Here is a 23,126-nt window from a genome sequence, read left to right as displayed (position 1 = left end):
CCACATGGGCAATAGGCATGGGCATGTATATCCAATTAGCATCGGATTAGCGATGGTGCGTGAGAAATGAGGAAGTGTCTGGCTGTTGATTGTGTATGAAAGGAAGTATTCGGAGAGCTAAAGCGTGTTTGAGGATGATGATGATATGGGATGATTACGATTGTCATCCTTGATTGTCATCCTTGATTGTCATCCTTGATTGTCATCCTTGATTGTGCTGAGGATCCTGTTTCCCTGTTTCCCTACAGTATTCCTCCGCTGCATTAAGCATCCATTACCAGCACAGTCTTTTGTTCTAACATCTCGTTCCAAATTGATAGACTGCATAGTTGTCTGTAGATGAAGATAGAGGTAGAAGAGTGTCAAATCCAAAGTCACACGCACAGGTCCGCTCTATACGCCCTTTCCCCTTTTCACTGCTACTACTTCACTTGACATCATCATCTCACCAACCATCACATAATCATCTCATATATCTCTTCTTTGTATCATATCTCACTCCACAGAAATCATTCACTTCTTGGCACGTCCCTTGCAACCCACACACTCTCACTTGTATCTTGTATTGCATACCTTCCCTCATCATGGCGTCAGCACCAGTCGCGCCCATTCGACAACCTCGGGGTCCATCTGCCAACTCGTTCGGTGCACCAGCACCTGCACAGCCCCAACAACCCAACAATGGTCCCCCTGCTCCAGACAGCGAGTCTCTACTGAGGAGGCATAATACCGTGTCTACAACAAGGCATCAACCTTCATCGTCCATATCCACCAACCCAGCTGCCTCTTCGGCGTTTCACGGTTCAAGGATGAAATCAGGTGTGAACAGGTTCCGAAGTGGTAGTCTGTCTTCTGGCACTTCTGAAGGTGGATTGATGAGGAAAGGCAGTGGAAGGGAGGTCAGAACGGAAGATGTCGTACCGGAGGGTGAAGCAGAAGAGGGTTCAAGTGGTATGGAGACGTCTAATTGGGGTAAAGGTTTAAGCAGGCAAAGTTCGTTGCCCTCAAGACGAGGTGGGTGTTCAACATTTATCTTAGCGTTTCAATGCTGATGATATGATAGCTGCCAACCCGACACTGGGTCGACAAAATGAGGTTCCTCCTGAACTGCCCAAACCGACTATGACTAGCATGGCTCCTCCCCCTCGTCCACCAAGAAGAATCTCCGTCGCCACTCAGGATCCCGCTTCTCCCCCTACAGCTCAACCCCCTTCGTCTCATGCTCCCTCTCACTCGTTATCCTCACTTGCCATGTTCAACAGGGTATCTCTGCCCCCTGCTCAAGTGGAAGAAGAGAGACCCTCGGTCGGAGCGAACGTCTCTCGCACACAAAGTCTACGAGCTCAAGCAAAGCACTCGGAGAACGGAGGTCTGGGAAGAAGTACCAGTCTGAAGGGTGTTGGCGAGGTGAGTACGAATTATCTAGAACTTGAGCTTACTCCCGTCTTAGCACCACCGCCCCATCATCCAAGCGCTTTCTCCACCATCACAGACTACGACCCCTCGCAACCCTTTCACACCTCCGACGCCGCCTCCCGTTTCTTCAACAGCTGCTTTACCTCCATTTCAACTCCCCATTCCGGACTCTCATAATTTGCAAGTTGACAACAACAACCACCCCGGAGCAGATCTCAAACGTCATCAAAGCTTGACTCAAGGGTACGGCTCGTCCAATCGAGTCCGTGAGCGATTGGAACGAAGTCCTGCTGTGTTAACATTGGAACAAAAGGAGGAGATCAAGAAGCGAATGGCATTGTCCAAGTCAAGTGATAATGAACATCCACCTATCAGTCCTATCGTACCCAGTGTCTGGTCTCCTGGTATCCCTACTGGTCAAGATGACGGATGGAACCGAGCAGCTTCTCAACAACTTCAAGATGCGTTCGACGCGATGAACCTAGGCAGAAAGATGATGGGAGTAGAAGGCAGTGGAGGGTTCCAGCAACCAGAAAGGAAATTGACGCTCGAAACAGATGTCCTCAGACATCCTCAACCTGCTACCGCTGGTGCTTCATGGCGTCCAAGCGATGAGCCAAGCTGGGTCACTAGTCTGGTCGGAGCTGATCATACCCCTTTGGTCGCACCTCGATCCGCTGGACCTGGTACTGCTTCATGGCAAGAGAGGGAACATGCTTTGAGACAACAAAGCTATACCCCTCAACCTCAACAGCAGTTCCAAAGAGGTGGATGGCCTCAAGATCAGAATCAGTTCATGCAACAAGCGAATTTCGGTTATCTCCAGCAACAACATCTGCTGGCGATGAAGGGAATGCAGTCTTTCCCACAGCCCCCTTATCTCGGCGCTCCGTTCAGCCCTGCGTATCCATCGCCTCCTAATACTGCTATGATGCAGAACCAAGCGATGAGCAATCAAGATAGAGATGTCATCGAGCTGGCTAGGCAAAAGGGATTGAATCCGGCCACGTACAACTGTCGACCTGCCGCTGCAAGATTCTTCGTCATCAAATCGTATACCGTCAGTGACTGTACGCTCATGCGATGGAAAACTGCTGACCAATCTTTGTTTCGTAGGAAGATGACGTTCAAAAATCGCTCAAGCATGAAATCTGGTCTTCGACAGTTTTAGGGAATAAGCGATTGGATAACGCCTTCCGAGAATCGCATGAAACAGGACCAATTTACCTGTTCTTCTCCGTCAATGGGTCTAGACATTTCTGTGGTGTTGCACAGATGTTGACTCCGTGGGTGTACATGCGAATACATACTGGCATCTTTTGCTGATCGCATAGATAGTGTCGATGAAACCACCAATTCGACTGTATGGGCTCAAGACAAGTGGAAAGGTATTTTCAAGGTTAAATGGATCTTTGTTCGGGATGTCCCTTCGCAGTGAGTAGTTGCTATCTCATGAGCATGAACCCTCGCTAATGCCCCTTGCAGAGCCCTTCGTCACATACGTCTTACCAATACTCCCGAGAAGAAGCCTATAACCAATTCGCGTGATACCCAAGAACTGCCTTACGAGGCTGGATGCGAAGTACTCCAAATCTTCTTGGACCACCAATCCAAGTCCAAGACCAGTCTGCTTCAGGACTTCGCTTATTACGAGGTACGTTGACATAACTGGTGATTGACTATCGCTGATTTCCTTTACAGCGACTCTCTGCAAATCGGTCTCTTCAAGGACAAACCCCAGTTCAAAGCCCCAATGGAGCGGGTCAACCCATGCCAACTCCGATGATGCCTCCGATGCCTCCGATGCCCCCTATGCCAATGCAAATGCCACCTCATTCAGCTGCCCCCCCTGTTCCACCCATCCCCGCAAGATTCCGATAGATTTTTTCTGTATTTACAAAATGACTTGTTACGCATACCTTAAGAACAGTATCTTGGCTTATCATGTCAAAAACCATCATTCTTGATCAAACACTTCAATTTTACCTTAACGACAACTAATTATGAGATGACATAATATAAAAACTGCTTGAGATGAGGATGAAAATGTGAATATGTAGCTTGATATGATTATAAAATGCATAATTGTGTATCTTGATATCTATTTGTCTATCTATCAGTGTATCTCACCGGGTTGTTCACCTTGTTTAACTCTCCAAGCTTTCCAACCGTGAACTGTACCTCTGACTTTCTCATCTCCTGGATCATCTTCGAACATTGCACCGGCCCATTCTTCTACTACTTTCTGATATGCCCATCCATCGCCCGATGCTGCTAATCGAGGGAAGAATGCGTTGTCCTCTTTCACTAGATGAGGTCGATGCGAAGTGAAGAATACTAGCACGCATGCGTCGGGGGAAGATGAGAGCGTTGAGTTGACGGTCTTGATCAAAGCATCATGCTAGAAGTGCAATGGTGTCAGATGGCTGAAGAGCTAATTGGATATAGAGTAACTCACCTGTGAATGGTTGAATACCAAATCGCTCAGTATGAGCAGGTCATATCCTCCGTTATCGGTTCTAGCCATCAAGTGCTTGACATCGTGTCCCCATAAGTGACCCTGTGTTCACCATCAGTACTGTGACTTTCCGTGACCTATATGATAAAACTCACTACCACATCGACGTTCCCTCTCAAATCTCCCGGTATATTCACATCCACGTTGAACCTCATATTCTCCACCAAGTCATTATCTGGGTAATCCGTAATTACCACCTGTCTCGCTCCTGCCAAGGTACACGCTATTGAAGGAAGAGCTGCACCTGCTCCCAGTTCCAATATTCGGCGTTGTTTCACCAATGAGGGATTCCTCAGTAGGTAAGTCGAGAATACCCGAGCGGTGTTCCATCTGATGATCGTCAACACACGTGCGTTTGGGGCGAGAGTGATCAATAACTCACAGATGATGACCCCACAGTGGATGACTTCCTACCAGCCTAAGTACCAACTGCCTCCCTCGATTTTCCTCGTCATTGAGCTTCAAGTCGACATCGTCCGGTATCTCATAGGTCGAAAAGGAGTATGGGGCAGGTAAAGGTGATTCAGGTTCGGGAAGGAGATCATCTAGACCAAAAAAATCTCCATCTTCCTGATCTGATATAGGGGATCTAGACCGACGAGAAGAAGATGGACCTCCCAGGTTATCGTTATCTGAGTGATTGTCGAACATTCCAGGTGAGATGGTCTTGTCTTGCAGTGCTGATTGTGCATCTACATGAACATGGACATAGTGGATATCTTATTTCAACTTTTTCAAACTTGTCCCATGTAAACGTTATTCGGCGATCGACCGCGTTCTCTTTCGGCTCGGGTTGGTTCCACGTGGCTGCCGTCGTGGTGGGAGGATGAGGTGATGTTGCAAGCATCAGTGATCCCAAAGTTACTCGTTGGGTAGATACGTGATCACTATACGATAGCATCGGATCAAGTCAGCAATCCCCCAACATGCCCATGCTCACTGCCATGGGCTCACGCCTCTCTCACCTCCTCCACCACTTCATCTTCTCCCTTCCTTCCCCCAACAACACCACTTCCCTCGACTTCAAATCCGGTCGAGCTTCGGGTGACGACGCCAGACTCGAGGAACTGTTCGATGAGCCCGGAGAAGGCAGAGCTTTGGCTGGTGGTATAGGACCGCTCAGTTTCGTAGGGTCAGGGTATGGTGTACTTCTTGTCTTGATGGTAGGTCTTCTGCACCCAAAAAGTCAATAAGCATACTCCAGTCCCTTGAAGAACCACTCGTGCAACCAAATGCTGATTGTTGATCGGATAGGCAATCCTGCTCAACCGTATACACCATATCGTCCGTCGACCTAGACCACCACCACCCCCTCTCCCTCACCCTCCTCGTCGAGGTTTACATAGACTTCGACAAGCGATCTCGCAGACACTGACCCATCCGTCAACACCTATGTACATCCGACTACCAGGTATATTCGCGCTGACTCGAGCATGGATCATCTTCACCGTCGTTCTGCTACAAGTCGCCAATCTCTGGCCTCAGCTGAATGATAGTGGGTCATTTGGTCGCCCATTGAACCGAATTGGCAATTGGGTAGGGAACATGGAGATGGAAAAGGTTTGTTGGCAGGTGTTTATTAGTGTATGTACGGGACTGGCATGCGGTGGATTGGCGAATGGATTGGATAGGTCGTAAGTCTTGTCTCAAACATACTCTCAGTTGATGCTGATGCAAGTGGTCCAGCCGAAGAAGGGATGTCGGAGCGAGCTTCAACCTGGTGAGTTTGTTCTGCAGTAACCTAGTCTGCTAGGCTGACGTTGAGCTCAGTTTGGCTATTCCTTCCTTCTCCACTTGTATTCATCACCCTTGACCCATCACCACCCTACTGGAGTAAGCAGTCGACCTCGACCAGACGTACACGCCCTATTTCAACTCTGGCTAGGTCTCACAGAACTTGCTTGGTTGCAAGCCGCGGAGCTATCTTCGTCCTTACGAGACAATCTGCTCCTTCCTACGGGAGTCTGCGGAACACTAGGATTGATGCATTTCGTCTATGCATTATTGACCGCGCCTCTCAAATTCCCTAGCTTCACCTTCCTTACACATCTGGTGAGTCGATCTCACCGCGCATCTTAGGTTGACCCAGCTGACATACCAATCAGATGGCCCTTCTGCTATCTGTGGTCATCACTTTCACTGTCGCCCTCAAGGCTATCACCTACCTTTTCACTTACGGTTATATCCCTTCCTTGGTCAGCTTACTTCCCCATGAGGGCGTCGTACCCAATCAACATGACGACTTTGGAGTTACCTTACTCAAGATTGGTACCGCTTGTATCGAGGCGACCCAGTACTCCGGTTTGCGAAACGAGCTTGTCACCGTGGAAGAGCACCGAGGACCTTGGATCGAAATGTCAGCAACGGGAAGCGATGTTCACAAGACGTTTGTCACTGGAGTAAAGGGTTTCGACATGGAAATTACCAATATCGAGGTATCACAATTAGCTGACCCTCATGCGGAGAGTATGTACTGGAAAGAACAAAAAGCGTTCTGGCGGGCTTGTGCAAAGAGTGCTAAAGCTTTCGCATGGGGCATGATCATGGCTACCCCTGTCGGACGGAAATCCATCAAACTGGTGAAGAAAGCTTGGTTGAAGAGATGGTGGTATGGACCAAGACAATGGAGAGTCTGGAGAAGAGAGGCATGGAGAGAACCACCGCTAGCCATTGCTCGAAGAAGGATCGCTCGAAGGGTGGACGAAGTCCAAGCGATGAGAAGAGCTGAAGCTTACCGCACACCTTCGCCAGAGCCAAGCTACGCTGTATCTACCGCTATTGACTCTCAAGCCGAAGCAGTCTCCTACAATCGATTCCTCCTGGGTCAAGTGGATCTGGAAGATGATGATGAGGATTGGGAGGATGATGCCAGCTCGACCTCAAGCAACCAAAGCGCAGATAGCGAGATCGAGGAACAAGCTCTTTATCAAGACTTGGTCGCTAATCAGGACAAGGATGGTGACGATATCCAGCCAGTCCTGCTTGCTCACCTGACCTCGAGGAATGCAACTCCCCTTACCCGAAGACGATATGCTGCTTTGTTGACAAACAGTCCCTCAACTCCACAACCTAATCTGGGTATGCAAGAGATAATACAGGAAAGAAGGATATTTTCTGCAGGTCAGCCGGTGGATGAGGATGATGAAGAGAGGAGAAGAGCTTGTGTCGTCTGCATGACTCAGATGAGAGATACCATCCTATGGCCATGCAGGTGAGTGTACACCAGAAGGATTGGGACATGTGCTAACCTGTGAGCAGGTGTCTTGCGCTTTGTAACGATTGTCGAGAGAGTCTCGCATCTAGACTTTCAGCTCAAGATCACATGTGTCCATGCTGCCGAAGAAAGTGAGTTGATATCCAGCAAAACGCAGAACCCACAGGACTGCTATAATTAACGATTGATTTGCTAAACCTACAGAGTCGATGGGTACAGTCGTATATACGTTCCATAGCTTCCTCTTCATATCTTGATATCTTGACGTTGTTTATCTGATTGTAACGACATGATCCCCTATGATGCACATACAGTAGCAACTTTCTTCCCCGGTTATCATTCATAACCGGTGCACGATCAACACCATTTTCTATTGACTTTCGATGACTGATTGCATTTTGACAGTTGCTACAATTCCGTTACTAACACACCGTCCTGGTCATATCAGTATAAGCCCATCCCTCGCTGCTTTCAATCGCAGACACAGATACAGACAGATAGACCTCTTCCTTGCCCCTGCTCGCCGAGATGCCGATAGCAACCGAACTGACGCGTATTTTGGGGATAAAGGTAAGTCCCTCCGTGAAGGACCTGGATTGACAAGCCTTTTCCGACAGTATCCCATAGTCCAAGGTGGTGAGTGTGGTCACAGATGGATATCATATATCAGTAGTAACAAAAATCATACAGGCATGCAATGGGTCGGAACCCCTCCTCTCGCCGCTGCTGTCGCCTCAGCGGGAGCTTTGGGCATGCTCACCGCGTTGACACAGCCAAGTCCCGATGCCCTTAGAGAAGCTATACGAGAGACTAGGAAACGCATAGGAAGTGGTCAAGGGAAATTTGTGAGTACCCGTTGATCATGATGACCAAGGAAGGCGGCTGATGGGTGAAGTCAGGGAGTTAACATCACATTGCTACCTTCGATCAACCCACCTGATTAGTGAGTGTTCCTAATCGAGGAAGAAAGATAGTTCGCTAATTGTAGCACCAGCGCTGGATACGCTCGAGCTGCTCTGGAAGAAGGTGTAGATATATTCGAGACAGCAGGAAACAACCGTGAGTGCTCATCCTTAGGAATGTAAAGCATTAGGCTAACTCGCTTGACAGCGAAACCCCTCATCGAGTTTATCAAGACATATAGACCACCAGGGCACTCAGCGTCAGATGCTGTTCCGAAGAGATTCGTGATTCACAAATGCGTGACTGTGAAGCATGCTTTATCAGGTCAGAAAATGGGGGTCGATGTGCTAAGTATAGACGGCTTCGAATGTGAGTAATCATCAATGCCAATCACGCTCTAAAGCTAATCCCGTTGAAAGGCGCCGGCCATCCAGGAGAGGATGACATTGGAGGGATCGTTCTGGTAGGTGCCTCGCTGTCTCAATGGGCTCGATATCGGCTCTGACAGGTTTTCCAGCTGGCCCGTGCTGCCAAAGAGCTATCCATCCCATATATCGCATCTGGAGGTTTTGCCGATGGTCGTGGCCTGTCAGCAGCCTTATCTCTTGGAGCAGCGGTGAGTGGTGTCCTCTTCGCTATATATGGTGAAGCTGATCGTACGATGTCATAGGGAGTCAATATGGGAACCAGATTCATGTGCACAGTCGAATCTCCCATACACCAGAAGATCAAGGAGAAGATAGTCGAGTCTACTGAAAAGGATACTATTCACATCTTCCGGTAAGTCGTTCGTGAATGTCGACATTTTCCCATTGCCCATTGCTCATGAGCATGGAATACAGTACTCTTCGTAATACCGCTCGAGTATATCGAAATGCTGTCTCAACTGAAGTCGTGAGATTGGAAAAAAGACCTGGAGGAGCCAAATTTGAGGATTTGAGAGAACTTGTCGCCGGGGCTCGAGGTAAGAAGGTTTACGAAACAGGAGATCACGACGCTGGTATATGGTCGTGAGTCAATCGAAATTTAGCTGAATCACGAAGGGAAATTGATGATTTATGATCCAGTGCGGGCATAGCCGTTGGATTGATCGATGACATTCCAACTTGTAAAGATCTAGTATTTAAGATTGACAAGGACGCCTCAGATATTATCAAGGGGATGAATCGATTGATTATCGATGAAGAAGATTATAGCACGTTCAGAGCTAAGTTGTAGATAATCTAGATGTAATTATACAGGAATGGATTCATGCATGTACATTAAGATTGATCAGGAAAACCCGAGAGATTTTGCACGGACCACCCATTCAACCAATCAAGTCTGAAAACCAAACTGCACCGTCTTTCTATGTATTCTCCCTCATCTCATTGTACATCTCTTTCTATCTTTGATCTCTTTAGCAATTGTTTCTTCTGCCTAGAAAAGTACATTCCTATCATCTTTCATATTGATACCTTGAATCATTGTCGATCTTCCTGAACTGCTTGTACCAATTTTGATCTTTCTCCAAAACAAGATGCCAGGGCAGATTAACTACACTTCTGGATCGTTGTGAGTTGATATCAGAGGAAGCGGGGAAACAGTACCATATCGGACATAGACTTGCTAAAGAATCTCTTCTATCCAACAGAGGCAGGGCAAAGAAGGTCCGCATCGGCAAGCGTAGGGTGAAGAACCTCCCCAAACAGCTTTTCGGACGCCACAGGTATAATCCGCTGATATTGGAAGAGGTCGAACGACACTCAGTGACTTCATCATCATCCGCTAGTTTGGTGTTTCAAGAATACGAGGAGGACAGACGAAACGAGATTCAATGGGATTATTCATGGGCAAGGGAGATTGAAAGGGAGAGAAGGGTAAGGCGGTCAGGCTCAGCACCTGAAGTTCATCAGAGAAGACCCCAAGCAAAAGACCAAGTACTTAGCCAGCAAGCCAAACAATCTGGCGACACTGTTGCCACCTTGGCTCTCTCAAGACAACAGACAGGAGACCAAGCCTTGAAAAACCGTAAGTAAATTCCCTCTTTTGATGTTGTCATTCTGACAAATGCTACTGATCAGAACCGCAATCTTCCTTCAAATGTGTGCGAACTGCTCCCCATGCCTCCAAGCTCAAGAACATTTCCTGCGATAGATTACAATCAAGAACAATCCACACCTTTGGCCACAACCAATTGAATAGGCAATCTCAGGTTATCGCACAAAACAAAAAAAGAGACCGAAGTGGCGGATTGAAGGGTTTACATTAGGGGGGTACGTCACCACCCAGATTCTTGGCCGAACCTGTGAGACCGAATTGTTGGAGTCGATCGGTGACCATAGTTGTTGCGTCACATAAAAACAATCATCGTGGGCTTAGTTGGCTGTGATCAGTATAGAGGATATAGAGTTTGGAGCTCTTCTGTGTAGAGAGGCACATAGACCGCAGCCAGACAAATGCAAGTATTATTGAGTGACGTCTGATACATTGGGTCATAGTGAGCCGACGGAGATGCCCCGGACCCCGACGGATGGGCTGGTGAGCTGATTATGTTTGCACAATTACGATGGATGTTCCGGATAAAGCAAAAGGTTCCTGCAGTATTGTTTTCTTTTTTTACCGGAAGCAGATCTGCGGTGGATCTTCCAATCCCGGTAATACAATTACAATTCCACATTCGTACCTGACTAATCACCACTCTCTCTGGCCGAGGTTGATACATAAGCATTCCTCATCCTCTTCTTGCCTTATCTTACATACCACAGTTTCAACACACACCGGCATACGTTGTATACTCTCATCATCACATTCAGACCTTGTATCACTGGCAGCCGTAAGGCGTACTCACCTAGTCACCCCAGTCTATCACCCTCGGCCATCTGTCATCATGCCCGCCGTAACCAAAAAACTCGCAAACATCTTCTCTTCACCTTCTGCTTCACCTCGTCTCAATCCCGCCACACCCACCACTCCAGTACCACCATCAACACCTGAACAATCTGCGGCAACAACTCAAGTCACCAGAGGCGGAATGCCCTCCTCATGTCAGCTCTTCGACCTTTTCAAGCTCATGGCAGGAGGAAACAGTGACCTCGGTCTCGCCGGCGGTGAAGCGGATAGCGAAGAAGATGAAGACAGTAGTAGTTCTGACATGTCCAACACATCCACCGCGGCTGAGCTACCTACGGAAGTCACACAGGACAAGGACGGGCTGCAGAAGTGGATAGATGAAACACTAAACGAGACGGAGAGGGAAAGAAGTACGCTAAGTGCGAGATTCACAGGTGAGCATTTTATCACGAAGCCATGGAGCTGATTTGTCAGCCATGTCTCTATCCAATTTGGCATCGATGAGCCTACCGAAATGTCATAAACATCGACCTGCTCTACCAAAAGTCGATGACGTAGAGCCTTCACCCGAGCTGGCCGAAGATTTTCCATCGGTCGATAACCTTTCTATAGCCTCTGAATCCGCCGCTGTTGGGGTATCAGATATCTCGGACGAGGAGAAGCTTCTCGCTATCAAGGAAGAATTCGGCGATATAGCAGGATTAATGGAAGGAGGTGAAGCAGAACGTATGCTAGCAGATACCAAAGGCTCTTTGTTCAAGTAAGTGTAACAGGGATGTGGAACATTGATTCGCCCTGCTGATCGCCATGCAGGGGTGTGATGATGATTGGCAATTTCCATCTCACCACACACAGACTCCTATTCCATGCGATCATACCACCCGATTCTTTAGATCCGACACCTACACCCAGCGGGCCAGATGTCATATGTGCAGGTCCTGTTACGATACACAGACCTGGTTTACAGCAAGCGAAACGTGTATGGATGGAACTCACACCTGAGATGGTCACGACGTATCCCAGTGCCAATGAGTCGGATCGAGTCAGACCTATACGGAGTGTACTATGTAAGTCTTCATTGACATGTCCCATGCTGACCTTCAGTGTCCTCTGTTCGCGAATGCGATCCTATCGATCTCCAACACCCTTGCGATTTCTATGTCACTCACGAAACTCCCGTCGGCTTACGAAGGACTCATTTCACCGTGGACACTGAGCAATCAGCCATCCAATGGAGAAGATCTTTTGACGGTGCTCTATACAGAAGTGCGAAAGCGAGATGGAGATCAGCGAATGGTCAAGAAGAAGCATCCGATGAATGGTCGTACATGCGCTGTTGCATCCCGCTCGATCGTACCACCATCAAGGGAATTAGTCCTTACCATTCTTTCGCAACTCTTGTTGGCTTGGAGGCCAATCTCGAACACACTCGTCAGGTTGACTCATGTTCGCTCAGTGGGAAAGTGGTGCAGGGTGATTTTACTAGAGAAGAGGAACCTGCCGTTCAGAAGGTCAGAACCCCGCCCGCTGAGATGCTTAAACGATCTTTCTCTTCTCCGCGAGCATCCGAACACCGGTCCTCATCTCCTGCGCGCAAGTACTTATTTGCACCGACTGCCCAGACCATGCCTGAGGATAGCTCCCTCCCTCCGAGCTACGGGCATAGATTGGAGTTCAATATAGGAGTGCACAACGAACAAGCCTGGTTCACCAAAGCATTGCAGACTGCTGTCCTCGCAGCTGCCCAGAGACGATACAAATCTGACGTACAGCTACCACCCGTCATCTTCCAGATATCCGGTCATGACGTGGTCGCCACAGATGAGGATCTTGAACAGACCTTGGATTCATCCAGGACTTCCTCTCAATCAGGCGAATCGATCCACGACGAGGAGGAATCTCGAGGCGATGCGCTGCTGCAAGAAGCTCGCAAAGCGGAAAGAGCCAGCATGGCAGCCAAGGTATTTGGTCTGAAAGAGGATGAAGGAGTGTGGAGTGAGTTCTTTGGTTGAGTGAAGAATCCAACTGATCCCTTGTCTCTCAGTCAAACGTTGCTATGTAGCGACCAATTTTGTTCCCGCACGAGGGCACATCATCCTAAATCCCCATTTCATCTGCTTTTGGCGAAGGAATACCGTAGGATCCGACATCAAGGTGAGTTGTCAAGGTCATCACGAACGCTGACAAAACTTTAGTACCGCTTCCGCATAGCGGATATTAAAGGTGCTACACCTGCGCCTAGTTTACGGGTGGGCTTCGTTGGAATGGCTCTGCACATTCATGGACATCGTGACTTGCGTTTCGAATTCTGGAATAAGGATTCGAGAGATGAGGTGAGTGCTGCTAATACTGGAGCATCAGCTCACGTCATTTAGGTCATTACACACCTCAACGCTTTACTGGTCAATGGCCCCCGGTCCACCACCGGTCTGATCAACGATCAAAAACCTCCTGCACCACAATTCGACTCTATGCCCATCCCAAGAGCCGAATCTCCTCTATCTCTTGGTGCTGAGGATGCTCATCCAGCCGATATCCTGGCACCAAGCAGAGAGACTATATATCACCCGAAAGCTTTGCCTGATGAAGCCATCACCTATATGCCGTTCCTGGCAAACAAGCCAGTAATAGGGCAAATACGACTGACACCAAGAACATTCGTTTGTTTGACGATTGGCTCTCGAGGTGATGTCCAGCCTTACATCGCGCTGGGGCTGCGACTGCTGAAAGATGGACACAAGGTGGTCATTGTGACCCATCGTGAGTGATACCGTACAAAGACCATTGCTGACAGTCAGCCGAGTTCAAAAAATGGGTCGAAGGTTATGGTATAGAACATAGACAGGCGGGTGGTGACCCAACAGCGCTCATGAAACTGAGTCAGGAGCACAGGGTGAGTTGGCGGTGAAGCAAGCAATAGCTGACGGCAAGATGTTCTCGCCTGGCTTTTTTAAAGAATCCCTCGGCGGGTTCCGAGAATGGCTCGATGATTGTGAGTCGTCAAAGCACAGCTGCAAAAAGCTAATCTGTCCCTAGTACTCATCGAATCATGGCAGGCTTGCCACGATGCCGACGTACTCATCGAGAGTCCTTCGACCATGGCGGGTATACACATTGCTGAGGCGTTGAAAATACCATATTTCCGAGCTTTCACCATGCCCTGGACACGGACGTCTGCGTATCCCCATGCTTTCATGGTTCCAGCGTTCGAAATGGGCCCTAGTTTCAACTACTCGACATACGTCTTATTCGATAATATCATGTGGAAAGCTACGGCTGGACAGATCAATCGATGGAGGAAGAAGTATCTCAACCTCAAGTCGACAGATATGGCCGCATTGTCGGTGACCAAAGTCCCATTCTTATATAACTTCAGCTCGGCGGTTGTCCCAAAACCTCTTGACTGGCATGATGATATCATCATCACCGGTTATTGGAATTTGGAAGATAGCGATACCGACTGGTCCCCATCGCCAGAGCTTGATGCATTCGTCAACAAAGCGAAGGAGGACGGCAAGGCGTTGGTGTATATCGTGAGTTGCATATCTGTTAGGACTATCGCTTACATCGCAGGGATTCGGTTCTATCGTCGTTCCCCGGCCCAACGAAATGACGAAGAGTATAATCAAAGCGGTGGAGAAGGGTGAGCTCGATTCTTTAAAGTTGGCATGCAATCAGCTGACGAGTGTACTTTCAGCCGATGTACGAGCGATTATAGCAAAAGGTTGGTCATCGCGAGGAGGCGATCCGGCCAAAGAAGGCGAAGATATTGCTTTCCCCGCAAGCTGCTTTGGCGTGGATAAGATTCCTCATTCTTGGCTCTTCCCGAAAGGTAAGCTCCATCCGCGACGAACAAAGCTGATACAATTTCCAGTCCAAGCAGCTCTGCATCATGGAGGTGCGGGAACCGTCGGAGCAAGTTTGAGGGCTGGTATACCCACTCTGATCAAACCTTGGTTCGGGTAAGTTGGAGATTTTCAAATGACCCAATAACGCTAATGATCACGTAGTGACCAATTCTTTTGGTCTGCCCGGGTTACCAAACTTGGAGTCGGCCTCAAAGTGGCGTCGTTGCGATCAGACGATATCGCCAATGCTTTGATCAAAGCAACCACAGATGTGGTGATGATCGAGAAAGCGGCAAGAATCGGTGAGAAGATCAGGTCAGAGAGTGGTGTGGATCAAGCACTGCAAGCAATTCATCATAATTTGATTAGAGCCGGAATGGATAGACGTAATCTTAAGTGGTCTTCGTAATTTGTAACTAGTAAACAACCATCGTTGTATATATGCATCACATGTCATACAGGCATTAGCGTTGGAGTCATCAACAAGTCACATACAACAACAAGAAATTGTCCCTCGAACCCAAACAACGATTAAGGTGCCTCCTTGGCAGTCCGCTTCAATCTTGGTACAAACTCTCCAGGTTTTCGTGAGGGTAAAGTCCTCCTTCTGGCTACACCAGCTCCGATAGGAGTTGCTCCTTCTCCTCGAGCCATAGCTTTCGCGAGCAATGTTGCACGCGCGGACGCTGGATTACCTGTTCGAATTTCGTACCCGCCAGGAGGTGCTTCCTCGTCGGACTCAGACATCTCCATGAGATCGGGAGGAGCGATGTTCGGTTTGACAGGAGGAGGAGAAGGAAGAAGGTTGGCTGCGCTGATGTTGGGAAGAGTCGAAGCTGGCGGGGAAGCTGGCGAAGTCGCTCGACCTGGGCCTTCGATGACATAGTATCCTCCAGCAGGTGCTTCATCGTCCGATTCGGAGGGCAACATCATATCAGAGTCGGCTTTGACCAGTGGAGGGGGCTGAGGGACCGTTGCCGGTGCCTTTTCCTTGCGCTTCTTCTTGGGTTTCTGTTTGTCAGCGGAGCGCTGCGAGACATGTAACTCACCAATTCCATTCCCAAGAGGAAGTGATCTTGATGTTCTATCAAGAACTCTAGCACCTGTTGTGAAAGTACGTGTTCTTTCGGTCGCATTTGATGCAGTGGGTGAGACAGAACACCCGGTTGGAAGATCAATGCGAGATCTGATGTCAGCGGGGTTCGAATACGGTAAACTTACTTGGGGCGGTCATCAGGTTCTTGTCTGCCCGTCGGGCAAACACGCTCAAAAGATCCAGAACGTAGAGCAACAGGTATAGATGGATCCTGGGAAGTGCCTGGATGAGGCTCTTGTATTGAGCGATCGCATCATCTGCGGACAGAGTGCCGGAGAGGTGAGAGGATAAGACATTTCGGAAATCATCGTAAAAATCGAACGGGATTATAGGTTCCTAATTGTCAGCGTGATCATCACTTGGTGAGACCTACAGGCATCTGCGTGAGGAATCTGACTGTCAGCGATGCTCGACTGAGATCTCGACTCACCGTCTGAATATCGTAGCTACATCATGAGTCGTAAATGGTAGTGATTTCCAATCAATGTTTTTACCGTACTGAGAGGTCAGCGGTCATCATACCAGTGTGACTCACCTTTGGCGGGGTGTCGAATAGTATCTGCAGCTCTCTCATCCTCTTGGCGGAGCCGGATATTCGAAAGGTCCCCTCAACGCCAGTCGCATTCTCCTTGAGGTACAGACCACATTTCGCGACGACCACAGGGATTACGCTAAGTTGTCAGCCAAGTCCCGATAAGTTTCCACTCACCCCCAGACATACAGCGAGCCGTCCGGGCCGTTTGTCGATACCTGAACGGATGCGTATTCTATAGACTCCGCGAGGGGTTCACCAAAAACACCACGGCGTGGGGCATTTGACGGTCCTCCGCTTTGTTCACTTTCTCTGAAACCTTTCCACCAGTTCTTCAAACCTTGCACTCTCCTCTCCCGCTCCGAATCTCTCGATGTGGTCTTCTGTATAGGTTCGGAGGCGCCGAGGTAGGCTGGCGAAGTGTTGCTGTCACCAGGAGTATAGGTGGCGGCGGTAGGATAGGGTATTCGGCCCCGCGCAGGGGTAGGGGAGGGACGCGTTGAAACCATGTGACGATGAGGACCGCAGTTTAAGCAGCGATAACGGTGAGGTTCGACCTGGATCCAGTGCGAATGGCAGCTGCTGACCTGTGTCGTATGGTAGGAGGATGGATGAGGTGCGATGACGGTGGAGATGGAGGGGGGGGTGTATGATAGGCAGAATCGAGATGGGAAATCAGTGAGAGTGATAAGTTATGCAACGACAACTGCGTCATAGATACATTAGCCAGTCTTACAACAACATCAAGTGCCACACTCTCGGGGATTACTGCCTGATTACATAACACCGTTGAGGTGCTGTTGCCTTCATGTACGTGTGCTACAACTCCCATCTCGCATCTTCGTCTCACCTATCTCTGTGCCATATCATAATAGCCAAAGCTATCATAACAACCAACATCGACCTATTCTACTCGTACCCTCTCAACACCACCAAATAATCACTCACAATGGATATCGACAAATCACTCGACGAGGTCGGTCGCTTTCTCCCACTTCGCTTCGCGTTCCTCTCAGCTCATTGCCCTTACGTTCCTTCTCTTATTATCTGTAGATCATCCAAGCTAAGCCCAAGTTGAGGAGAGGTGGCAAGCGAGGCGGTGGTGCTCCTACATCTGCCCGTGCTCGATACGCTTCTGCCGTACCCAAAGCCGCTGCTCAAGCTGCCGCTCCAGCTAAACCTCTCACCGCCGAGGCCATCAAGATCATCATTAGTAACCTTCCTCAAGATGTAACGGAAGCTGCTGTCAGAGTGAGTCTACCCTCTCCTCCGATCACTTCCACTGTGCTAACGACATACCCCAGGACCTCATGCAATCCACCGTCGGTCCCGTACGAACCGTACAAATGTCATACAATGCTACTGGTAAAAGCACCGGTGTCGCCACGGTAGTGTTCAAGAACAGAGGAGACGCCAACAAGGCTCACGCTGCTTGTGAGTGAAAAGAATGGTAGAGCATTGCTGATCTTTGCAGACCACAACAGGATGATCGACAACCGTTAGTCTTCTTTCCCTGATATCACGTTTATACCACTTGCTTCCTCGGCGTTGCTCTTTCGATACATGGTCAAGTACAACTGTCATAACGTCAGAGTCGACCGAAGCTCTGGCACGCGCTGCTTCAGCGTTGGTCGTCATGCTCACAGGTCATTGGAGGAGGAGCGTCGAACAAGAACTGGACACGAGTGATTCTCTCTCTGGCCTTAGGATATTATCTCCATCAGATGTAGACGCTTCGGTCTGGTGTCAAGGTTTTAGAAGAGTAGCGCCGAGGCTTCTTTACCTCTGCACATATACTCTCATTACGCTCCAAAACTAACGCACCTTATCAAAAACCATCCCATATTCAGAACGTCCCATGAAGGTTGAAATCGCCATTGACCCTAATCAAGCTCAATCTTTGGCATCCCGTGTTGCCGCTGCTCCTTCTGCTCGAGGTGCTGCCAACCCCCGTGGTCGAGGACGTGGTCGAGGTGGAGCCAGACCTCGAAATCCTAGACCTGCTAAGAAGACGGCAGAAGAACTTGATGCGGAGATGACTGTGAGTTACTAAACGCTTCTTCTATAGATCACTCGCTGATAACGATTCTGTAGGCCTACAAGGAAACCGGAACTGCTTAAGAGAAGATGGATCTCGTTTGATATATAGTGCATGCGTTTGTAAATGAAAAAGAGATGTAACATGTTTCTACAACCAAGAGCTCTTGACACCAGCTTCATACCATGCGTTCTGGAAGGATAAGGGATTGACACCAATCTCTTTTCGAGCTTCTCGGAACCGGAAGATGAAGTTGGCTAGGATTGCGACGAACAAGGCGAGACAGATGAACATGGGACCCCAGAGAAGGTCTGAATGGTCAGCAACAGCCTAAGTATATTGAAACTCACCAAAATTCCCAGCATCTCGAGCAGATATCATTGTCAACCTCTTCTGAAAGATTGCCCAGCCATACACCAATACACCGACAGATCTGGTAGAGCCATCAGCTCATGTCGTAACCCATTTCCACTCACATCAAAGCGTAAGCAAATGCAAACCACCTCGCTGATGAATCCCTAGCACCGAACAAGAGACCGGATGCTATTGTCGAGAGTAACAGCCCCATCGACAAGTAAGATATGTACGTTCGTTCATTGGCAAACCAGACCTTGGCTTCGACCTTGACGGGCGTTGACACTTTTTCTAATTCATGAATATTAGGTTGTGTCCATTTCATCGTCAACCCGCTGACTTACTTGGTACTCGTACTCGTATCGTTGGATCATTTATGGAATGGTAATCGGTCAGAAGAGGACGCTGAGGGCTGTTATGAATGTCAGTTAGAAGCCAAGCAAAGACAGTTGAGGGGATCCTCCCACTCACTCATCAGGTATACGATCTGCTCTCTTGCTCTTGGCTCTGATCCCGACCCCTCTCTTCGGGAGTAGTTTGAGAGCAGCCGATGAGAAGGGATGGTAAAAGAAGTCTGCGACCTGACTCATGATGTGCTGGTAGGTGGGTGTTCACTGATCTTTGAGGCCGAGGAAGATATGTTATGGGTAGGACGCACATATATAGAGCTGAATTGGATCAGATTCAGATTTAGATTCAGATAGATCAACAAAATGACGCACGTGCATTCGACCCTTCACGATGATTGAATGGTTCAGAGGGAGTCACCCGGATAATCAGATATCAATGCCACATCATTGCTCGTCTCTTGCGCAGACAGAGACGCGTGTATTCGCCATATGCCATATTCCCCCATAATTCCGCCACGTGTTTCCGGGGGTGTTATACTGAATTGTTCTCTCTCCCTCCATTCTGCGCCACGTCTAAGTTGTCATTGCCATCACCACCTCCATTACCACCGTTGTCATCATCAACATCCTATATCGGCACGTATAATCTAAGATTAGACCATACACCTCGCCCTGCTTCAGCTCTCGCCCTAGGTTCATCTCTCATAATGGGTCTCTCTATCTCAAAACTCCTCAACGGCCTCTTCGGCAAGAAGGAGATGCGTGCGTGTCTTACCCCTCAGTCCCTCCTTCAACTTGTCGTCCTTAACATCCATCCATCTCTCTCGAATGGCATTCGCTGACTGTCTCCCCTACCACAGGAATTCTTATGGTTGGTCTCGATGCTGCCGGTAAAACCACCATCTTATATAAACTCAAACTTGGTGAAATTGTCACCACCATTCCCACCATCGGCAAGTATCCACTTTCACGTTGACAGACGCGCTCACGCGACCCACTAACACTGCCTAATCTCCAGGTTTCAACGTCGAGACTGTAGAATACAAGAACATCTCATTCACTGTATGGGATGTTGGAGGACAAGACAAGATCAGACCTTTGTGGAGACATTGTGCGTTCGATCCAAAACACCGGGGTGGAAACGCAATCGCTGATGATAAGCCATGTTTCGATAGACTTCCAAAACACCCAAGGTATCATCTTCGTAGTAGACTCCAACGATCGAGAGCGTATCACCGAGGCCCGAGAGGAATGTGAGTTATGAATATATCAGCATGGAGGATAATGGGCTGACACCATCGGAATAGTACAACGGATGCTCAGTGAGGATGAGTTGAGAGACGCTTTGCTCCTCGTCTTCGCCAACAAACAAGTGAGTGGAGCTGCGTTGTCTTCTGCTTGCAACAACTGACACTCCAAGTAGGATCTTCCCAACGCCATGAACGCTGCTGAGATCACCGACAAACTTGGTCTCCACTCTCTCCGACAACGATCATGGTACATCCAAGCGGCTTGTGCTACCTCTGGTGATGGTCTCTACGAGGGTCTTGAATGGGTAAGTTGGATCAAGATCTGGTACTGCTTCCTGTCGCTGACCAAACCCAAACACAGCTCTCCACCAACCTCAAGAGAAAGACCTAAGCTTGATAAGGAATATACTTCCCTCGGTTTTAATGAAATCTTGAACCACGATCTCCTGCCATGTCTCCCTCCCGTCCCTTCTATACATATTTTCCCTTTTGCTTTTCTCTTCGAATGAATCTTCCATAGGGTGGTTATCAGAGTTTATGTGTATGCACGAAAAGATAAACCATCGATGGATCGCTATGCCAATACTTATACTTGTACGATGAGATGAGAGCTGAGTGCTCGCTATCTCCTCCTACCACGTTGCAGCCATTGTACAATAACGTGAGCATGGTGAGAATGAGTATCATGAGTATCGTGATTGCCATGGGTGGATGTGCATGCAAATTACGAGAGATATCAGCTCAAGTCTCGGCACCGCAGCTTAGTCTCGGGCAGATGCGAATGAATGCAGTCTAAGCTATATGTATCAAGGGGAATGAAAGAGGGTGAGTTACTGTCCGCTCGGTTGAGTTGGCTGAGATTCCGCCCGGGGGGGGGAGGGGGAAGAGGAGAGGAGTGAGGCGACAACGGGATTAGATCGATGATTACCCTGTTACTCACCATCGGGATATGCTGATCCTCAAGATTATCACTGCAACACCAAATCACTTTTTCATATGGGAGGGAGTCTCAGTATATATCTATATATACTTATGCATTTGTGCACTGATACCTAATCACCCCGACTGTCCATCTATTCAATATGCCTTGAGTCAGTCGATTGTTCATTACCTACTTATATGTCTTGATCATCCCATCTCATTCTCTCCCCGCTTCCGTTTCCCCTTCCATCACAGTCGCACAGGGGATGGGTACAGGCCAAGATACGGCTGTAATTATCCCACAGGATGTCGATCAGCAGCGGCCGCCCGCTCCTGTCCGTAAGTGCTCCCTGTAATATCAAATCGTAATACATGTCTAATTCATCCAGCAGCTGAGACAACAGAGAATATAGAATCCCCCATCGACAAGATCACCCATTCCATTGAACATATGCAGCTTGGCTCTACACTTCCCATCGCTCTCGTCAATGCCCCTACCACTCCCCCCGATGCGCCCATGTCCAGCGGTGGATCAGGATCTTCGACCGAAATAAACGATCACCTCACACCCCTTCCAAAGCCCAAGACACATCAGGAGAGGCCTTCGTTTATACGGAAGAGTTCACTCTCCCCTCGCATGTCCGCTCTACCCAACTTTTCATCACCACCTCTACAAAGTCTTAGTGAACTTCTTGTTAGCCCACCTTTTCCAGATGACTACGATCAAGGTCAATCCTACTTCCCTCCTTTCTCCCAACATGCATCCTCTTCATCGTCCTCCCAACTCACCACGACGCTCGATTTTTCCCTCGATTCAGCGACATCTATCCCAACCCCACGTACTCCAAGCGATCATGGGCTGCCAGTGAAGGCAGCTTCAGATTCCGGTACTTTTGCATTAGCACGACGGTCTAGCACGACCCGTGGTCCTCGTATCAAGAACACAGGCGGGATACTAGCTCCTCATGGCTCCTTCACATCATCCCGTTCTCGATCTTCAACTATCAGTTCCAACTCTCCCCGATCCTCGATAACGACGGTCTCAGCTAAGACTGAACCCCATAGCTCCTCGCCTCATGAGATGGACCCTCGAGAGAGTGAGAAGCTATTCAAAGCTGCTTCCAAAGGAGATCAGTTAGCTATGCACAGGCTGGGTTGGCGTCCTGCAAAACTGAATCATCGCCATACTCTAGGCTCGACGGAAGATATATGGGGTGGCTATCAACCGTAAGTGCAGAGATTGATCATGCATCATGCAGCTCTGCTGAGTCGTCATTCCCATACAGTCCATCAAGTACAAGACGTTCATCTGGCTCCTCCCAGGCGTCTCTGCCTCCTACAACTTCGACTCCAGAAAGTACCTCATCTCCAGTCATTCCACCCACAACCCATTCGTATACTCAGTCCGATCTTTTCTCAGATGCCGTGAATCTCACACTACGATCTAATGCGTCGACGAGGAATCGCAATGCTAGTGCCACGACTACCAATTCAACTCCACGTAAGCCCTCCAGTAAGGGAACCAAGTAATTTGACGCATCATTTACGATATGTATCACTGTAACAACATCAACTAGGCTTTATGTCGCCGAGGTCTTTCTCCTGGAGCTAGGTTAACTCCCTTGAGTAACCTTCTTTGAACTTGACTAAGATAGCACTTTCCACTCTTACTTATTACTCAAGTCTTGCTCCGCCAGGCAAGGCTAGCACAGTCTAATTGCTATCGTGTGCTTGTAAGTCACTGTCTGGGGGTAAATAACTGTTACTCATCCGTCACAGTGCGGCAAGTGGTCTGTCATAGCTCGTCTTGCACTTATAATTCGCCGGCGGACGTCTGAACCTATCTTGCACGTT

General features: G+C 48.7%; 12 protein-coding genes across 12 annotated transcripts; 9 read left to right on the top strand and 3 right to left on the bottom strand.

The window, feature by feature from the left end:
• Positions 1 to 584: 584 nt before the first annotated feature.
• Positions 585 to 3,297, top strand: L199_006534 (uncharacterized protein; the record flags this gene model as incomplete). The annotated part of the gene is made up of 7 exons (XM_064892233.1): positions 585 to 1,014; positions 1,064 to 1,407; positions 1,451 to 2,476; positions 2,533 to 2,702; positions 2,755 to 2,850; positions 2,902 to 3,070; positions 3,118 to 3,297. The coding sequence occupies 7 exons, from the start codon at positions 585 to 587 to the stop codon at positions 3,295 to 3,297; spliced, it is 2,415 nt and encodes an 804-aa protein (XP_064748305.1).
• A 235-nt stretch (positions 3,298 to 3,532) lies between these two features.
• Positions 3,533 to 4,585, bottom strand: L199_006533 (uncharacterized protein; the record flags this gene model as incomplete). The annotated part of the gene is made up of 4 exons (XM_064892232.1): positions 3,533 to 3,817; positions 3,875 to 3,976; positions 4,030 to 4,264; positions 4,317 to 4,585. The coding sequence occupies 4 exons, from the start codon at positions 4,583 to 4,585 to the stop codon at positions 3,533 to 3,535; spliced, it is 891 nt and encodes a 296-aa protein (XP_064748304.1).
• Positions 4,586 to 4,860: 275 nt separating this feature from the next.
• On the top strand, positions 4,861 to 7,386 carry L199_006532 (uncharacterized protein; the record flags this gene model as incomplete). The annotated part of the gene is made up of 7 exons (XM_064892231.1): positions 4,861 to 5,097; positions 5,189 to 5,568; positions 5,621 to 5,654; positions 5,705 to 5,986; positions 6,040 to 7,145; positions 7,193 to 7,279; positions 7,353 to 7,386. The coding sequence occupies 7 exons, from the start codon at positions 4,861 to 4,863 to the stop codon at positions 7,384 to 7,386; spliced, it is 2,160 nt and encodes a 719-aa protein (XP_064748303.1).
• A 290-nt stretch (positions 7,387 to 7,676) lies between these two features.
• L199_006531 (uncharacterized protein) lies at positions 7,677 to 9,269 on the top strand (the record flags this gene model as incomplete). Its single annotated transcript, XM_064892230.1, has 11 exons — positions 7,677 to 7,718; positions 7,766 to 7,784; positions 7,839 to 7,993; positions 8,048 to 8,091; positions 8,137 to 8,207; positions 8,259 to 8,420; positions 8,471 to 8,514; positions 8,569 to 8,667; positions 8,722 to 8,831; positions 8,894 to 9,061; positions 9,119 to 9,269. The coding sequence occupies 11 exons, from the start codon at positions 7,677 to 7,679 to the stop codon at positions 9,267 to 9,269; spliced, it is 1,065 nt and encodes a 354-aa protein (XP_064748302.1).
• A 301-nt stretch (positions 9,270 to 9,570) lies between these two features.
• On the top strand, positions 9,571 to 10,302 carry L199_006530 (uncharacterized protein; the record flags this gene model as incomplete). The annotated part of the gene is made up of 3 exons (XM_064892229.1): positions 9,571 to 9,605; positions 9,685 to 10,061; positions 10,115 to 10,302. 3 exons carry the CDS (start codon positions 9,571 to 9,573, stop codon positions 10,300 to 10,302), a joined length of 600 nt encoding a protein of 199 aa, XP_064748301.1.
• Positions 10,303 to 10,920: 618 nt separating this feature from the next.
• Positions 10,921 to 15,140, top strand: L199_006529 (uncharacterized protein; the record flags this gene model as incomplete). The annotated part of the gene is made up of 13 exons (XM_064892228.1): positions 10,921 to 11,293; positions 11,358 to 11,643; positions 11,697 to 11,950; positions 12,108 to 12,878; positions 12,928 to 13,041; positions 13,095 to 13,216; positions 13,259 to 13,643; positions 13,768 to 13,875; positions 13,920 to 14,416; positions 14,502 to 14,526; positions 14,581 to 14,715; positions 14,758 to 14,845; positions 14,894 to 15,140. 13 exons carry the CDS (start codon positions 10,921 to 10,923, stop codon positions 15,138 to 15,140), a joined length of 3,405 nt encoding a protein of 1,134 aa, XP_064748300.1.
• A 122-nt stretch (positions 15,141 to 15,262) lies between these two features.
• On the bottom strand, positions 15,263 to 16,868 carry L199_006528 (uncharacterized protein; the record flags this gene model as incomplete). Its single annotated transcript, XM_064892227.1, has 4 exons — positions 15,263 to 15,834; positions 15,953 to 16,163; positions 16,363 to 16,498; positions 16,549 to 16,868. The coding sequence occupies 4 exons, from the start codon at positions 16,866 to 16,868 to the stop codon at positions 15,263 to 15,265; spliced, it is 1,239 nt and encodes a 412-aa protein (XP_064748299.1).
• A 440-nt stretch (positions 16,869 to 17,308) lies between these two features.
• Positions 17,309 to 17,801, top strand: L199_006527 (uncharacterized protein; the record flags this gene model as incomplete). The annotated part of the gene is made up of 3 exons (XM_064892226.1): positions 17,309 to 17,335; positions 17,413 to 17,610; positions 17,664 to 17,801. The coding sequence occupies 3 exons, from the start codon at positions 17,309 to 17,311 to the stop codon at positions 17,799 to 17,801; spliced, it is 363 nt and encodes a 120-aa protein (XP_064748298.1).
• A 43-nt stretch (positions 17,802 to 17,844) lies between these two features.
• Positions 17,845 to 18,480, top strand: L199_006526 (uncharacterized protein; the record flags this gene model as incomplete). Its single annotated transcript, XM_064892225.1, has 4 exons — positions 17,845 to 17,857; positions 17,952 to 18,044; positions 18,210 to 18,400; positions 18,454 to 18,480. The coding sequence occupies 4 exons, from the start codon at positions 17,845 to 17,847 to the stop codon at positions 18,478 to 18,480; spliced, it is 324 nt and encodes a 107-aa protein (XP_064748297.1).
• Positions 18,481 to 18,547: 67 nt separating this feature from the next.
• On the bottom strand, positions 18,548 to 19,341 carry L199_006525 (uncharacterized protein; the record flags this gene model as incomplete). The annotated part of the gene is made up of 5 exons (XM_064892224.1): positions 18,548 to 18,654; positions 18,748 to 18,830; positions 18,874 to 19,042; positions 19,096 to 19,163; positions 19,223 to 19,341. The coding sequence occupies 5 exons, from the start codon at positions 19,339 to 19,341 to the stop codon at positions 18,548 to 18,550; spliced, it is 546 nt and encodes a 181-aa protein (XP_064748296.1).
• Positions 19,342 to 19,808: 467 nt separating this feature from the next.
• On the top strand, positions 19,809 to 20,742 carry L199_006524 (ADP-ribosylation factor; the record flags this gene model as incomplete). Its single annotated transcript, XM_064892223.1, has 7 exons — positions 19,809 to 19,863; positions 19,962 to 20,024; positions 20,120 to 20,212; positions 20,277 to 20,354; positions 20,409 to 20,473; positions 20,525 to 20,656; positions 20,713 to 20,742. The coding sequence occupies 7 exons, from the start codon at positions 19,809 to 19,811 to the stop codon at positions 20,740 to 20,742; spliced, it is 516 nt and encodes a 171-aa protein (XP_064748295.1).
• Positions 20,743 to 21,538: 796 nt separating this feature from the next.
• Positions 21,539 to 22,802, top strand: L199_006523 (uncharacterized protein; the record flags this gene model as incomplete). Its single annotated transcript, XM_064892222.1, has 3 exons — positions 21,539 to 21,611; positions 21,665 to 22,499; positions 22,559 to 22,802. The coding sequence occupies 3 exons, from the start codon at positions 21,539 to 21,541 to the stop codon at positions 22,800 to 22,802; spliced, it is 1,152 nt and encodes a 383-aa protein (XP_064748294.1).
• Between the last annotated feature and the right edge of the window lie 324 nt (positions 22,803 to 23,126).

Source organism: Kwoniella botswanensis, chromosome 1 (assembly GCF_036426115.1).
Source record: "Kwoniella botswanensis chromosome 1, complete sequence".
Taxonomy (NCBI): domain Eukaryota; kingdom Fungi; phylum Basidiomycota; class Tremellomycetes; order Tremellales; family Cryptococcaceae; genus Kwoniella; species Kwoniella botswanensis.
This window is presented reverse-complemented; position numbering and strand designations above follow the sequence as displayed.